The sequence below is a fragment of the Rhinichthys klamathensis genome, unplaced genomic scaffold, assembly GCF_029890125.1.
Source record: "Rhinichthys klamathensis goyatoka isolate OS25496 unplaced genomic scaffold, OSU_Roscu_1.1 h1tg000461l_1, whole genome shotgun sequence".
In the NCBI taxonomy this organism is placed as follows: domain Eukaryota; kingdom Metazoa; phylum Chordata; class Actinopteri; order Cypriniformes; family Leuciscidae; genus Rhinichthys; species Rhinichthys klamathensis.
Window position 1 is genome coordinate 767,599 of NW_026606950.1, and position 16,289 is coordinate 783,887.

General features: G+C 40.5%; 1 protein-coding gene and 1 long non-coding RNA gene across 4 annotated transcripts in view; one reads left to right on the top strand and one right to left on the bottom strand.

Annotated features, from left to right (window-relative positions):
• LOC130071799 (uncharacterized) overlaps positions 1-8,489 on the top strand; it is an 85,259-nt gene extending 76,770 nt beyond the window's left edge. Inside the window, exon 3 of the long non-coding RNA XR_008804044.1 lies at positions 8,366-8,489. This is a non-coding gene — a long non-coding RNA (uncharacterized LOC130071799). The remainder of the gene's footprint in view (positions 1-8,365) is intronic.
• gata2a (GATA binding protein 2a) lies at positions 947-15,820 on the bottom strand. 3 transcript variants are annotated; one of them, XM_056236681.1, is made up of 6 exons: positions 15,523-15,820; positions 10,234-10,666; positions 8,333-8,902; positions 5,738-5,895; positions 2,931-3,056; positions 947-2,035 (listed from the first exon to the last, which is right to left on the bottom strand). In XM_056236681.1, the coding sequence occupies exons 2-6, from the start codon at positions 10,457-10,459 to the stop codon at positions 1,736-1,738; spliced, it is 1,380 nt and encodes a 459-aa protein (XP_056092656.1). In that variant the 5' UTR covers positions 10,460-10,666; positions 15,523-15,820; the 3' UTR covers positions 947-1,735. The 3 variants fall into 3 exon arrangements, with proteins under 3 accessions (XP_056092656.1, XP_056092655.1, XP_056092657.1); XM_056236680.1 differs by lacking the exon at positions 15,523-15,820 and adding an exon at positions 10,848-11,312; XM_056236682.1 differs by lacking the exon at positions 15,523-15,820 and adding an exon at positions 10,848-11,310 and having other exon boundaries at positions 5,738-5,883.
• Between the last annotated feature and the right edge of the window lie 469 nt (positions 15,821-16,289).

A 16,289-nucleotide genomic window follows, 5' to 3' on the forward strand; every position in this document is an offset into this window, starting at 1 on the left:
TGATTATTTGGATGGGGGATGGGCATCTGCACTTGTGCAAGAGTCGGTGTTGACCTGAAGTCGGCCCTCGTCAGCATGCTCTGTGCTGTTGTTGGGTCTCTCTCATTAACTGTTGGCTGGGCTGATGGTTTCCTCAGTCGCTGCACTGGGTTAAATAGCTTGAAAATGAGACCAGGTTAAGAGCTGTTTCCTGCAAGCCTCAGCTGCGAGCACATCTGTGGGAGAAGGCTCCAAACTGCCCCCCACGTGTTTGTTCATGGACTCGACTGATTGCCTTTCCTTCCTCTTCTCCCTCTCTCTTTTTCTCTCTCTACCACCAAAAAAAAAGTAAGCTGTCCTTTTGCTTACTTTTCCTTTGGCTCCAGAAAGACAAGCCAGAACTGAGGGGGTTGAGTAGGTCAGTTGAAAAGGAGGACACGGGGACAACAAATTCGTCCATCTAAATGCATTCTGTACAGTATGACTCTGTGCATTTGCATGTGATTGGAACCGCACATACTGGACCAGTGGTTGGAGCCTGTTGTCTGGGTCAAATTGAAGCACCCCGGGGGGCTTATGTATGCCATATAGGTCTCCTTCTTCCCCAGCCGCAGTTGTACAGAACAAACCCAGACACACTGCAGTTCAGGCACTTAGCATGTGCATCTGATACCGCTTACCTTAGGACTCAGCGATGCCTTGCTGAAATTCCCTCTGACACTCGGTGTACGGAACAGCAGCTTATCCGAGCGCTTGGGTGTGTTTGTGTTTGGCCTCGTGCATGTTTTGGCATTCGTGTGCATTTCTCATATTAAACTACAGTAAATGCTGGGAAATACGATGCCCTGGAATCGGAAACATAAATGATCAATCCGGCCTGTAGCCGCAAAAATGTCTCCATTTAAGAGAAGAGCGACTGTGCCTTTCGCAGAACGTTAGCAAGAAAGTACTCGGGGGGGGGAAAAGATGAAGTATTAAAACTTTATTTCCTTTATTTGTTTAATGGAAAATGATAAAAACGTACAGCTCAGCAACATTGCCTTGGCTAGGATAGGTCAGTGTTTTTTTTTATCAATAACAATCAAATAATATTTATAATATAACAATGTGTTCTGAGGAAAGCGAAATAAGAGATAAAAGGTGAAAATAAATTATCATAATAACAATAACGATAATAACAATTAACCTTTATAAACATTTCTTTGCTTATGTCGTATCCATAGAGTCCATTCAGAGGGAATCATGCCCAAGGGAGGGGGAGGGGGAGGGGGAGGGGGGGTGTATTCCAGCATGTTAGGAGGGATAAACTTAGTGGTCTTCTCTTTCTGTCTCTCTCTTTGACTCATCATGTTCGCAGAGATTCAGAGCGAGTTCTTTACTAGAGAGTTTCTGAGGCGGCTGTTCTCAAAGGAACTTCCACACAGTGATTCTGCAAAGACATATCCTCTCTTTCAGGACAGTACCAAAGTGACTCAGTAAAACGTAACGAAAGGCTAAAAGCAAAGACAGCTCTCTCTCTCTCTGTCTCTCTCTCCCTCTGCTCTGTCTGTGAGGGTCCTCAGAGTCTTTTTAAACCGTCCTCTATACAAGTTGACGTGGTTGTTGATGAAATGGCACCTTCCTCTGCAGTGTCCGACCAGGAACTAAACCGACACGAACCCTCTTCGCGTCCCTCGCCTGTGGAAGATTTCTTGACGGGAGGGGAGATTTCTTGAGTGCATTGAGATTTTCGGTATAAAGGAGCGAGTGTGGGTCTTCAGTGAGGTTCGGCCCAGACGGGAGAGCGGCTGGAATGGTGAGGGTGGCTGAAAGAGGGGTGAATGGGAGTCGGCGTGGGCAGCATGTGTCCAGAATGGCTAAACGGTCCCAGGTGGCCCATGTGTGGCATGTGGCTTGCCAGAGCACTGTGGCTGCCAAACGGAGAGGTCTTGTCCTGCATGCACTTGGAGAGCTCCTCGAAACCCTCGCCAGATCGTTTACTCCTCTTGGACTTGCTGGACATCTTGCGGTTGCGTGTTTGGATGCCCTCTTTCTTCATGGTCAGTGGCCTATTGACCTGTAAGAAACGAGATAGGGTAGGTTAATGATGAGCACAAAGGGAGTAAAAACAAAAGGACATGAGGTCTCAAAGTAGGCCTACATGTTTTACAAACAGGTTTTTAAACACAAAAGTTACAAGTTAGTTAAATGGACGCTTGAGAAAAGAACGCGTTCGCTTGAGGAAACCATAGCAATAGATCGCACGATCGATCATTAGAATCTTTATATGACGATTCCAATCGAGAATTTCGTCTGCCATTTTATTTTATTATATATATCTATACAAATATAAAATATATAACCTGTTTTGTGATTATCTGTAAATGTCCCCCGAAATTTCCAATAAAATTCATTGTAGCCTATAATTTACACTTGGCTTGTAGCCTATGCTAAACATTTATTTACATTTATTAAATGTAATATTTTACACAAATTATACATCAGAGGGTGGCTATAATGTAGCCTAGACAATATTATGCTTTTAGTGTTGAATTTCAGACGAAAACCAAGCAATTCAGCGGCTCAGCTGTCACGCAATTTCGTTTTTTCTCTTCCCTCCTTTGTTTCGCTTGTTTCATTAAGGTGAAATGTATTTATTCGTCTGCTAAATAGATCGCAGCCAAGCTTAACATTAAAAAGGCTAGTTTCAGACAACTCCGAATTGATAGCCTATAACTGACGCCGTATCTTGAATGGCAGACCCGCCCTGCCGTCCCTCCTGGGAATAACGCCCTCCTTTGAAACAAAGCTGGATTAATCTAAAAAGAAAACGGTCAACGGGCTCTGTCTGACAGGGAAAGCCGGCTTTGCGTCACCGGTCTCACTCTCACCCTCTCTTCAATCGATACAAGCTGTCCGCCCACTTGAGCACTTCGCTGTCACTTTCAGTGTTTGCGACTCTCAATACTCACGTTGTGGAGTTTGTAGTAGAGCCCGCAGGCGTTGCACACCGGGTCACCGTTCCCGTTGCGCCGCCACAGAGTGGTCGTGGTTGTCTGGCAGTTCGCGCAGCAGGTGCCAGCTCGCCTCGCAGCAGACTGTATAGGCAAGAGAAACACATTCAATACTGGGTACACTACATTAAAAACATACATTATCCATAACCACATTTTAAAACAATCTCATGGACATCTAAAAAGGATGTAGCCATTTTAAAACGAATAGCCTAATTCCGTTTACCTTCAATGGATGACCCTGGTTATTATTACGTGCAGTTGCTCGTCAACCGTAAAAAAGACTAATCCATTAGGCTATATTACTTGGTGGAAACTTTATTATTAGCCTAATAATAATAAATGTTTATAAATGTATAATAGGCCTAGGCCTTTTTTTTTTTTTTTAGGCTACTGTAACATCGTGGGTTATAGTCTTATTTTTATTGAGATGTTTTTTTATTGCACTGAATGCAATCGGACTGCATGAACTCAATTCTGCATTTCTATTCAACGCACTGACACAGACATTAGGCCTACGGATTTGGTTTTGAGTAATGGCATCCATGATAAGAATCTGATGGGGTGACGAATATTATGACTCACCCATGTGTATAGGCTACTACTCTGCACCAGACATAATTTCAAAACTATCCCGCAACGATGCGGCCTGAACATATTAAATCTCTTATAAGGACTCGCCTCCGTTTGGACTAATTAAATATAGCCTGTTCTGTGCATTTAAACACGCTAAATTCAATTTTCCAATTTGTGCCCTGGTTAGATTTTTGTTGTTGTTGCTTTTTTCTGACCTGTATCTAATGCTTCCATATTTCAGTACAGATCATTAATTTTTATCGTTTCGATACACTCGCCTTGATGCCACGAATCAAACGCTTTAGTGGGCGGGGCGTCTGCAAAGCCGGGTCATCAATCCTCTGTTCGCTTTTTGTCCATTACGGATCAATTTTTCACACATAATGAGAAACATCTATAGGCATACAACGCAATTCCCCCGCAGTCCAACGCGTATAGCATTTGCAGTTTGTGTTCATTAACGATTTACATAATAGCTACGTTTGTGTAAAAGGAAGCTTCGAATAAAAAAATAAAACGCCGCTCTGAATAGAAATTAAACAAAACGCAGACGACAACAAAAACACGCACATTCCGATACTTAAACTCAGTGCCAGTCGAGCATGACAAACAAGAGAGCAAAGAGTATAAATCCATTTATTTTCCAATCCCTGCCCCAGCCCCTTCACACACAGTGCTCTGATAATCGCTTTACAGTAGATGTCATTCGGGCCTGCCGGGGCCAGAGAAAATTCAGCCGGGTTTGTTGAAGACGGAAACACCCGGGAGCCTGGCTTCCTTATCGGGCTCGGGCAGATATCCGGATAGGAAACAACTGGATGGCCTTTGAACAGCGCTCTGAAAACACTTCAGCCCAAAATGCAAAAGCATGGGCCAGCACACTGACTCCATGGAAAACCCTGTGGCTTTTTTTCACCATTAGAACATATAGAGAAACTAACAGCTACAGTATGTTACACCTATAGCCTACTGCTAAAAATAATAATGATGATCATCATAATTGGGAATTGCAGTTGCAATCCATATTTCAGTTTCTATTTGAATGTGACTCTGTTATTCGCTACAAGGCTCATTTTTCTCTCGCTGAGTATGTAAGTGTCTCTTTTACAACACTGGAAATAAGATTCCCTCTGAGACTCTTATATTTACACTCTGATGGTCACTTAGCCAAGTGAAAATTAAATTATTACACATGGCTGATAGAAAATACGCTCTCACTCAATTAAACAGCTTGCTGCATGTGTCTCCAAATGAATCTCTATGATAATATTACGTCACGTTTTGAGAGACTGCAAAAATGACTCAATAACAGTGTAAAGAGACAGAGGTAGAGATATAGAGTTTCATCCGCTAGACGATATAATAAGATTATGTGGGTAGAAAAATCTATCTAGTTTGGGAAAATAATATCCTGCCTGTTTTCTTCAAAAGTCATCTGTTTTCGTAGATTCGTGATGTTGGAAAAACTGTCACCCCTGCCTGGCGAGATATGAATTATATTTAAATAAAAAGCATAGAGGAGCCTTCTTATACAAGCCGCCCTGAACCATGGAAAAACAGCAGATTAATAACCAAAGCGTAATCAAGTTTGACTTTTCACACATCTTAATGATTTCTCAATGGGGAAACAGCTAAATAATCTTGAACCTTCAATCAATCATCTCAAAGCAAAAAGCCATTAAGATAGAAAGAAAATCAAAAATCTGCTTTTAAGCATCTCGTCTCACCGAGATTAAATGAGATAATTCTGCTGGCAGCGATTCTAAAATGGAACCAGAATCATAAGCCAGCCACACGAAACAAAACCAATGGCATGTGGCTTTCTAAACACAGCCAGAAAAAGAACAACTGGATCAAACTACTTGATCTGAACAGATGCGCTCAGGCAATAGTGCAGCAACAGGTTTCCCTCAGTGTGGAGTGGTGATAATTGTCCCGGCATGGGCATTGGTATCAGTGACAGTATCAGAACTAGAAGCAATAATGATAGCGGGAACAATGGCAATAGTAGCAGTATTGTAACAGGCAGAGTAGGGGATCACCAGGGGGTGAGGGCGACAAACAATTCCAGGAAGATTATAGGGAAAATATAACTTTCCTGGAATTGTGTTTAGGCTTTCTGCTCCGGGCTCCTATTTAGCCCTCTTTCTCACGTGTGTAAGGAACCGAAAGAGCGCTGATCTACTCACCAGTCTGCGCTTCGGCTTGATAAGGGGTCGGTTCTGGCCGTTCATCTTGTGGTACAGGCCGCACGCGTTGCAGAGGTAGTGGCCCGTCCCGTCCCGCCGCCACAGCGGGGTAGAGGTGGCTCCGCAGTTCACACATTCACGCCCCTCTGTGCAGAATTCAAGTGGAGGGAAAGCAAAGGGAAATTTATATAATTAAGAAGTTCACACTCGATCTACAATACAGGAACACGGGGTCACGGACTGGGCAGAGAAAAACAACTCCCAAGTTAATTAGCCAACATCTAACATGACATTCACATTGGGATCTCTTATCTGAACTGGATGCATTACATAACTGATATCGAAATGTATGAATGTGCATGTGTGGATGAAATTTCTTTCTTTTTTTACACAGCATAACTGTGGAAAATGAATACATCCAGGTTCTACTCTTATTAGACCAACCTTTTCATGTATCTGCTATAGAGGGAACCCTAAATATCAGTCTGCTTTTGCATATACAACATTTTCAAGACACTTTAAGAAGAAGTGTGAGTTAATTCCATGTTATATATTCTCACTCCTGTTTATCAGCCAGCTGTCCAGGCTTGTCCTATATTCTCAGGTGTCATATCACAGTAAAGCACCCTAACCTGCTGGAAAGGGCCCTGCGCTTTAATTCATATGCTCTTCCTCCTCACTCCCCTGAGCACCTCTCTATTATTCACATTATAATGTGAGATAGTCGCTGTCCCACCCTGACCAGAGAAAAGAATACGCCCGGACAATGGACGCTCTTTTGAAGTGTATGTGATGTTGTAATTCAGTAATTTTCAGCCCTTTTTTCAATGTTTCACTTGCATTTTGAATGTACTGAAACTTGGTGCTGGGAGTGTTAGGTGAAAACAGCCCTGCGAAAAGACGAATATAGCGAATAGTAGAGGTTCACCTAAATCAGAGGTGTAGCCTGTATTATTAAATAAAAAAAAAAAAATAAAAAAAAATCTATAATTTTTTTGTTGTTGTTTCATTTATGCATTTGCCTTTCACAAATCAATATATTTTTTTCTTTCAATGCCCAATCATGTTAATTTAATTTAACATAAATAATATTACTATGCAGTTCAAAATTGGTTCCATTCACCAATGCACTGAAACCTATAAACTTAACCTATATATTCCACCTATAGACATTTTCTACATTCATAGGTTAGCTGTGTTATTGAGTATATTATTCATATCCATTATTCATTCATTTATTAAGCATCTTGTATTTACATATTGTTATTTCTATATAAATGTAATATCCAATTATAATTGCATGTAATATGTGTCAGAAAATGTAACTGTAACATATTAACAATAGTTCAAATTAATGTTATTTGATAGCAGTGCATCGGGCCGACGTCGTGCATAAATAAGCACACAAACAGCAGGGTCCTGTCGCCTGTGAAGGCCTGTCCCGCCGGGGTTTTGTTAGTATTGGGGTCGTAGGAGGGCGGAGGGGGGAGTATGTCGTGATTTGTTCAACTGAAGGTATACAGGATATGACTGGAGCCAGCGCGTCGTGACTCCTCAACGTTTTAAGGCTACATTTAAAGGAAAACAAAGCGTGAGGCAACACGCAGCCCGCCAAATGAAATCATTCATCTTAAGACCTAACACGCAGAAAGAAAAAAAATCGAATCTGCATGGAATAAATAGGCTATATAGAAGTTTGTGTGTCATTTAATATGCTAATTAATGTCAAAAGGTCTGCAACCTCACCAAAAAAGCGCCATTTTCATATTTTATTTTATTTTATTTGTTATTTATTTATCGGGTTATGATCTTAATCTTTTTTTGGCTGGATCCCTTAAGCTCTAAAATGTTTTATCACAATGTTAGAGGCCTACATTTTTGTTTCTTCAACTTTATAATTTCTCAAATTGTATCTCAATTTTCTTCACCATTAGGTAAATTCAGTGTGTTCGAAAAATGCAATATACAGGTCACCTCTTTAAATTTATTTAAACATGTAAAAAGGCTATACGTAAAAATAGCCCATCGACTTTTTTCACTAAACAGCTGGCTTGGGTTTGTAGTTTATGTATGATAACCACTATTTTTATTGGAAATGCCACCTTTGAGTGGTAATGCATTTTGATGTAGCATTTTAAGAGCTGCTGAAACTTGTGGCGTGTCATAATTTAAAAACTGTGGTGTAGAGTTGCCTCGAGGGAGATTCCTAAAATGGCGGCCGAACTCATTTAATTAGACAAAAACAAAATAAGTAAACTCCAAATTAGATTAAAACGTTGTGTCCAAGAAAATAAAAGCTGTTATAATGGCAAATTGAAATATCTAGGCCAGTAAACCACTGGGGATTCATTTGTAGGCTATAGCCTATGGCTAAATTAAATTATTTTCAAATAGCCTATCACAAAAAAAATCCTACACATATGATATTTACATAGGCTATAGCCTATACTTTACATAGGCTATAGATTTTGTAAATGTAACATTTTTAATGACTGATGTAAAAATGCTTTGTAAAAATGTTATCCAACCCAATGTAAATGTAGCCTATCTATTCTTCACTTCATGATCGAGTCAGAGAGCTCTAAAGAAACTCACCTGAGCACGATCTCGTCTTGCTTTTACATTTAGGTGTGAACCCCGAAGGGGATCCACTGAGGAGGGTACCAGGATGGAACAGCCCGCCGCCGTACTCGTGTGGAGTGGGCAGGGAATACGTTGGGTAGGTCGGGATGGGATGATGCGTGGAGGGTGTTTGGGCGCTCATTGCCAGGCTTCCCCGAAGAGGACTACATCCCTCCATTTTCATCCCATCAGCGATGACTTGGTACTTGATGGAGTCCTTTTCGTCCATTCTTGCAGTGGTGGAGGTCGGAGAAGAAGGACCGGGGTCCGGTGAGACGTCTTTCGGTGGGGTTGGGGGGAAATTGTAAAGGGGATGTGGACTGGAGTGTGTTGCGGATGTGAGGGAGGAGACGGGAGCGGTGCTGGAGCTACTGCTGCACGGGTAGCCGGCGCTGGCGGGGTGCAGGCCGGGCTTGCTGAAGTGACTGACCGCCCAGGCGTTGTGGTGCGCGGCGGAGAGCGCTGCCTTCCCGCTGTCCAGCCAGGGGATCCCGGGACTGTGTATGAGGTGTGGCCGGCAGACCTGACTTCCCGTAAGACGAGCTGAGAAATACAAGACAGAAACGAACATAAAAGCTCAATTCGAAATGAAAATTACGAGCAAAATGTCTAAATCTCTACAGTTTTTGCCGAAACGCCAGTTTGTTTTTCAAACAACAAAATGTCTAATGTTCAACCTCACCTGTTGACTCCTTAGGCTACTGAAACAATACAAACTTGACATTGAGATAAAATAAAATTATATGAAATATCAATAATGTACAAAACCGCATTTGCCGATTCACCCTTTAGTCCAGTGTTTGCTCGCTAACACTTAAAAGATGTTTTTCTTCGTCTCGACATGATTTTCAAAATAAAAACGCACTTACTCCTAAGAAACAGACGGAAAATCTCCTTACAAAAGCGACACACGACAACTTTTTTAACAAAGCATTCTCACTACAGCCTGTTCGTCGCACAAATTAGTCACTTGAACTAAGAAGTTCATCAGGAATTTTTCGTTTTGATTTGGCATCCGGGAAGTGCCTTGATCCCCCTCTCTCTCCCTGCTCCCTGACACGAACTTCCCTTTCCTCATCAAGTCATTCACTGGACATTTTCTTTTACTTCTTATCTTTACATTTCAACACGCTCCTCTTGGAGATGACAGTTCGCACCGCAGAGAAGAAATCCGATATCTTTCATTTTAAACGCATTTTTTGTCATCCTTTTGCTCGGCTAATTGGTGTCTGCACATATGCATAACGTTTTTGCAAAACAACAGAAAATAAATAAATAAATAAATGTATAAATAATAAACATTAAGCCTACATTAACATATTTTGGTTAAGCCTCGAGACATCGAGCCCATGGGACAGTCCCGCATTTAGGCCGCGCATAGGATTCACCTCAAAGTGAGTAAAAAAACATCTAAATCTTTCGGTTTTACACTGTCTACACGCACAACGCAGTTGTAGGCTACTAAAGTAACACCAGTAGCCTATAACTGACACAAAATGGGCATAAATGGTGTCGACAAGGTCAAGTTTGTTGACTAAACCTTCTTTAAGCACACCAAAAAAACATAAACAACTGTTCTCTTTCGCCATAAATATGAGCAACATTTTGCATTGAACTGTTCGTAACACATTTAAGTATAAATAATAATTTAGCAATAACAGTATTATTTCAAGCAGCTTTATAAATTAATTCACATAGCCTATAGGCCTAGTTTATTTTCATTCATGATTAATGTAAAGTGTGACTGAAATATTTATCGGAAATTAGTTACATAATGAAATATGTACAAGATAACCTTTACACATTTTGTCATTAAAATATTATAAGTAGCCTACTTCATGCGAGAGAATTTTTGACATAAAGAGTAATCATACCGTGCGCTTGTCCGTATGATACTCTGGCCCGAGAATTGGAGTAGTAGGGGTTCCCCTGCGAGTCCAAGTGATTTAAGAACACATCCACCTCGTCCGGGGGAAGAAGAGGGGCCATGGGCTCCATGTAATTGTGTGTAAGCCCGTGATGATGTGACTCTGGGTGCTGGCCGTTGAGTACCGCATGATGATGGGCCATCCATCGAGACTGATCGGCCGCAACCTCCATGTCTGAAGTGTCCGCGCTTAGAAAACGTTAAAAAGAAGTTTTCTAGATGCCTACTGAAAACCTTTTGGACACTTAGAGACCCAGGTCCTTTAGATTATTACGATATTTGGCGTTCTGCTTCAGTTGGTGATGCTCTGTTCACTTTCTATGCCCTTATTTTTGGAGAAGAGGTCCTGCTTCTTTGCTTTCAAGAATGATCAGGAACACCTGTAAGTGAACAAATAGATGCATCTCAATTTTAACGTTAAATGTATTGCAAGACAGATTTAAATTAGAACAGAGAATCTTCACGTTATCGAAATACGCTATTGCAACTTAAAATGAGTCGCTTCATTAGAAGCTCAACTGCGCAATTTTAAAGAACTATCGGTATAGTGCAAGTACTTACGGCGCGAAGTAGCATTTCAGCACTACAATCCTCAGTTTATTTTTTTTCCCCGTGTTAGTCCTGTGCAAAGAATTTTAATCCTCAAGATGTCTGTTGACATTCATAATTCGCCACTGGTTTAAATTGTCCACAGCCCAATCTTTAAACTCTCTAAAACTCTGCGTCTATGTGAAGCGGAGAGAAGTCTCGTTAATGAATTGTGCCTGTGTACTGTCGGAACTGGCGCCAGTAGATTCCATATCTTACGAACATGGGCGGGGTCACGGGCTGGCAGGGATCGCTCTGTTAACCAATAGCAGATCGCGCTGACTGTCATTGGCTCGAACATCATGCTTTCCAAACTGCCACGGCGACTATCGGCCTAGTGCTCCACATTCAGAGAGCTGAGAGACTCATCATTCAGCGGAGCAATTTATTCAGATCTTTTTACCTTTCTTAGAGCTTCAAGATGATGATGTAATAATGTTGTCTTTTTACTCAAAGACTAACAGAATGACCTGAAATTAAGAATGTAAGAATGACTCAGACCGTTTATCAAGACAAAAATACTCCTTTTTTTATTCGAATAATAATATTACATTGGTTAGACTACTTTTTGTTTAAGCATAAATTAATGAACAGTGCATGTAATTAGCCTACTTAATTTTTTCTATGCTATTGATAAACAAAATGGTTTATTGCAGTTATCATAAACTTTTGTTTAAGAACTTAATAGCCTACTGTGATTAAGACCTGTTGCCTGACCATTAACATTTTAACATTGCTTAAAACAACAAAACCTGTAACAGTGAAGTGTCACATATGCCTAATGCAAACAAACACGATTCCTAACACCTCGGGCATTAATTGGGGAGGAGTATTTTATGGTCCTTAAATTCGAGGCTATTGTTCTTGCGCGTGTAATTGTTTTAAATTAGTTCTCACCACATTCTTCTTGTGAAAACTGTCTTTGTATGCCGTTTCGAGCGATCAAACGTTACTTTACATATTAATAGCGGGTCCGTGTCTCCTTGGTGCCGACAGGTCGCATGGGCAGGTCCAAATTGAGCCAATTGGTGGCCATTAGGGCAGCTTCGTTGATTCTTACTTACAATTATCTCATGGCAAAACAAGCATCAGGCTCACCCACCGCAGGCAGGAAGACAGAACGACGCCAATTAGCTTGATAAGCGTTTAGATAAACTGTGGATACAGGTTAGTCAACTGAAGACCTCATTGTGCACATAGGGTTTAATACATTGTTGCGGCTAAACATAAAATGTGCTTGTCTATCCAGTCAAAAAAGGCTATATTTCCAATTTCACGCGTTTTAAATTCGTTTAAATAAATGAGCATTTCATGGAAGCTCCAATTCAAATAATCTAATATAGCCTAAATAAACACTCCTTCCAAAATATGTAATATGCCTATAGTGGATATAGCAGCGTGCTCCTTTAGATATCTACTTCTATGGCCTCTAACTGCTTGTATAACGCTTTGTGTATATTAATTATTTAACCTGTCTGGTTGGATCAATCAAAGATAACACAAGATAGACTTGACTACCACTACCAGGGCGCTCCGGCTCGTTTTTCATCTATCGAGAAAGACACTGTTGTGGTAATTCTGTTTTCTTGATGGAGTTACAGATCATGTCTAGCCAAGAACCGGTTTTAAAAAAAAATGAGAAATTGAGTTTTAACTGATTTTATAGGCTACATTTTATCCTAGAAATAATGGTAGGATGTCTCTCTGACAATAGGGCTATTTATTTTTATTATTATTTAAAGCAGGAGTTGTAGTCTGAAGATTGAAAGGCAATAATTGAAGCGCGAGCTCAGAGCCCCTATCGGCCGCCACTCTGACGCCATGACTTGATGTCACAGTATCTCGGGAAAGAAGAGAAAGATGTAGACGCGCTGCAAAGACTTTTCCACAGCTATCTACAACTACAGTGTAATACACTGGGTATTAATGTCTAGTATAGGCATAGTGTGTTTTCATATGTTTTCATCTAATCACATAGCTAACCATCATAAGAGGATGAGTTTTTTTTTTTTTTTTTTTTTTTGGTGAGAGTTTTGGTCTGGCTGAAAAGCGAATAATCAATTTGGACAATAATATTGAGCACCTAAACCACAGAGCTTCTGTCAACGTTGGATGTGTAAAGATGCTCAAACAGGCTATTTGGCCTTATTGTGTGACAATATCAGATGTTTAAATCCCTCTTTAACGGACTGGATTCCTGCCAGGGGCCCTACACAACACAAAGAGCCCAGCCTGAAGCCAACAAATTAGAATATACAATAAAATATGACGCTTGGTTTTGCTGTGTAATGATGCATTTTATACACAGTCTTACATCAAAAAGGTGCTACAGATTATGCAGATATAAATGGAAGCTGATATAAACCTTTACACATAGGCTACGCGTATACAGTGTTCTTTCACATTGGCATAGCTTTATGTGCTAATGAAACGCAACACGACGTCTTTAATAGGCTTTTTCACAAATATTTACACTGATTTTGTGTATAAACGCAGTGGCATATAAAAGCCAAACTGTAATATTCCTGCTCTGACCCGCCTCATCCCTTATGAGAAATAAAATATTCAATATCTGAAAAACAAATATTGAAATATTTTGATTATTTCATAACATTTGTTCTGTTGTAATTTCGGTGTAATATGTAAATTCATTTTCTGCCGCTGTGTGCATTAAACCATGTAAATGTATCTTTTAGTGGTGGGCTATGCCACCTTACATGCAGCTATAGTGCCGCATTTGTGGTGTAAATGTGGCAATACATGTTTATTATATAATTAGACGAGTGTGTGTGTGCGTGCGTGCGTGCGTGCGTGTGTGTGTGTGTGTGTGTGCGTGCGTGCGCTACTGCTAGTTTTTGCCTAATCTTGGTTCAGCTCACCTAGGGCTAAATATTCTTTAGAGAATACCTGAACTAAATACCTGTGGTAATCCAGGTGCTCTCGACGTTAGAACAAAAGGGACTGTCCTTTTAGGCACTTAACATTTAAAGTCGGGGGGGTGTTACTAAAGAGATTGACCCGACTGAGGACTCTAACTCAGTGGGCCACTCTTCTTTAAATGCGTGTGAAGATTCAGACTTTTTTTCTTATGTAACACAAGTGGTGTCGTCTAACACGTGTGACTGTGACGACGGCAATGACATCATGTTTGTGATGTCACATTATACTTTGCTTTAAATTAATTGCATCAAAAAATAATGGTGGAAACAAGCTCCGCGAAAACGGAGTCAATCATTCCCTTAATTAACAGGTGCCGTGAAATGGCTTTGGCCGTTCGTTCCCTTACCGCGCATTTATCATTCTCCGTGGGGTTAAAGGAGGGCAGGAGGGGGCAGAGAGCGGCGCAGAAGGGTTTGTGAAGATAAGCAGGCACTGGGATATAGGGGGAATGACACAGACCAGCTGAAGCGGTATTGTCCTTTACTCACGGGTAATTAGATTGTGACAGGGCACTCGGGGGCAGACACAAGCACAGGCAAAGTCACAAGCCTCCTGTCCTCTGCTGAAGCATGAATAACAGGGTTTGAAAGCAAAGCGTCTCACCCTCTTTTTATTTCAAACAACAATCCACATTATTTTGAGGCGAAGTCTCATATGTGTGCATGCGTTCTCAGTATTAAACGACCCTTACTGCGTTTATTCTAACGCGCATGGTTTATGTCTTGCGCGACATATTGGGTAAAGTTCTTCTTCTGGGTGATGGCATTTGTTTAGTCAGAAAATGATCGGTCATAAATCTGATGGGTGATGACAGCGCGCACGCCCTTCTTTTGTGCTTGACAGCTCTTGGAGTCAATGATTTAAATAAACAGCACAGGTGGGCTAATGCAGGCGTGCTTGGGGCATTCCCGAGAAAGCTAATTCCTCAACTCACCCACGCCACACTCGCTTTCACATTTATAATCATTCAAATTCCCATTTGAAAACGTTGGCGGAAAATGATTTTCGTAACGTGTGCTGTGTTATTGGTTTGTTAAATAACAAAATCGTATCAACACAAGCATACATTTCCACATGAATCTCTTAAATGGTCATTATTTCATGCATTGTTTCATTAATAAATATGTTTTGTAGCTATATTGTATGCGGTGTAAATGTAGGCTATTGCATTTTGGTCTGTTTAATTTGGATTTTATTTTAACATGTTTACAAAAGAGAAAGGCATAGTTAACAATGTCCCTTTTAATAAATGTAAAATAAGTAATAATATTTTAAATAGTATAATATCATATTCATATTATTAGCACTTGTGACTATATATTTGAGCTATACGAAAAACGTAGGCTATAACACTGTTTTTCATTTCTTATAACCCGAAATGCCTGCAGTAGCCTAGTCTACAGTGATAACGGATTTAGAAACACAATATGTATTTTTGTATTTAATAAATTATTATTATTTCTATTCAGGCATGCAAATTCATAATTGTATCTTTTTTGTTTTATTATAAACCATTATAAGCTGCTATAAAATTAAAATAAACTCTTTTGATTTTTTTTTAGATGGAATTAAGTACATAATAAACCTATTTTGGACTAACAGTTCTCTTTACTCTTTACCTCACTAAAACGCGTGAATAATCTCTTCGTATTACTCGACTTCACGCTCGCTGTGTCGAATGATATAGTCTACGCAAAACGCATCTTACCAGTGTTTACGATTAGGCACTCTTCTCTTGACATTTAGCATAGAAATGTGTCCTGGGGCCAATTCCGTGTGGCACCGTCTTTGAGGGAAGAGTATCGGTGATTCGTTGCGCTTTGCGAAGCGCTGAAGCTCCGGGCACAGTCTTCTCTATAGCTGGCGATGCCAACCTTCCCTGACAGGCAAGCGTCGGTCCAGAATTCGTTCGCTGAGGATCTTTCTTCAGTGACTTACGGCGTGGTGTAGTGTCTGACACATCGTACTCTCTCTCTCTCTCTCTCTCTCTCTCTCTCTCTCTCTCTCTCTCTCTCTCTCTCTCTCTCTCTCTCTCTCTCTCTCTCTGGCTGGAAACAGCGAAACTTGAGGCACAAAGTGGGGCTGCTGCAACGTAGCCGTGCGTCAGCCAATCTGGTCTTCCGGGTCGTGCTTTGATGGTTAAAAGCTGTGCTGAAGATGTTATGTGTTGTTCTCACTCATATAATTATGAAACAAGACCCAGTTGCACCTACTGCGACTCTTACTAGGTTTGGCATATGCTACTATTCTCACTTTTCTTTTGCTTTTTTTAGATTGAGTAGATAGGATCATTTAGGATAGAAACACTGTAAAAAAAAATCATGATTTGTTATCACAACTTTTTTTCTTTTGTCAAATTAGTGTGGTTCAGACAACATAATATTTTAATTTTCTGTTGATTAAACCAATCTCCTTCATTGTATCAACTCAAATGTTTAATTTCAATGAACTCAAAATGTCAAGTTAACCTGACTT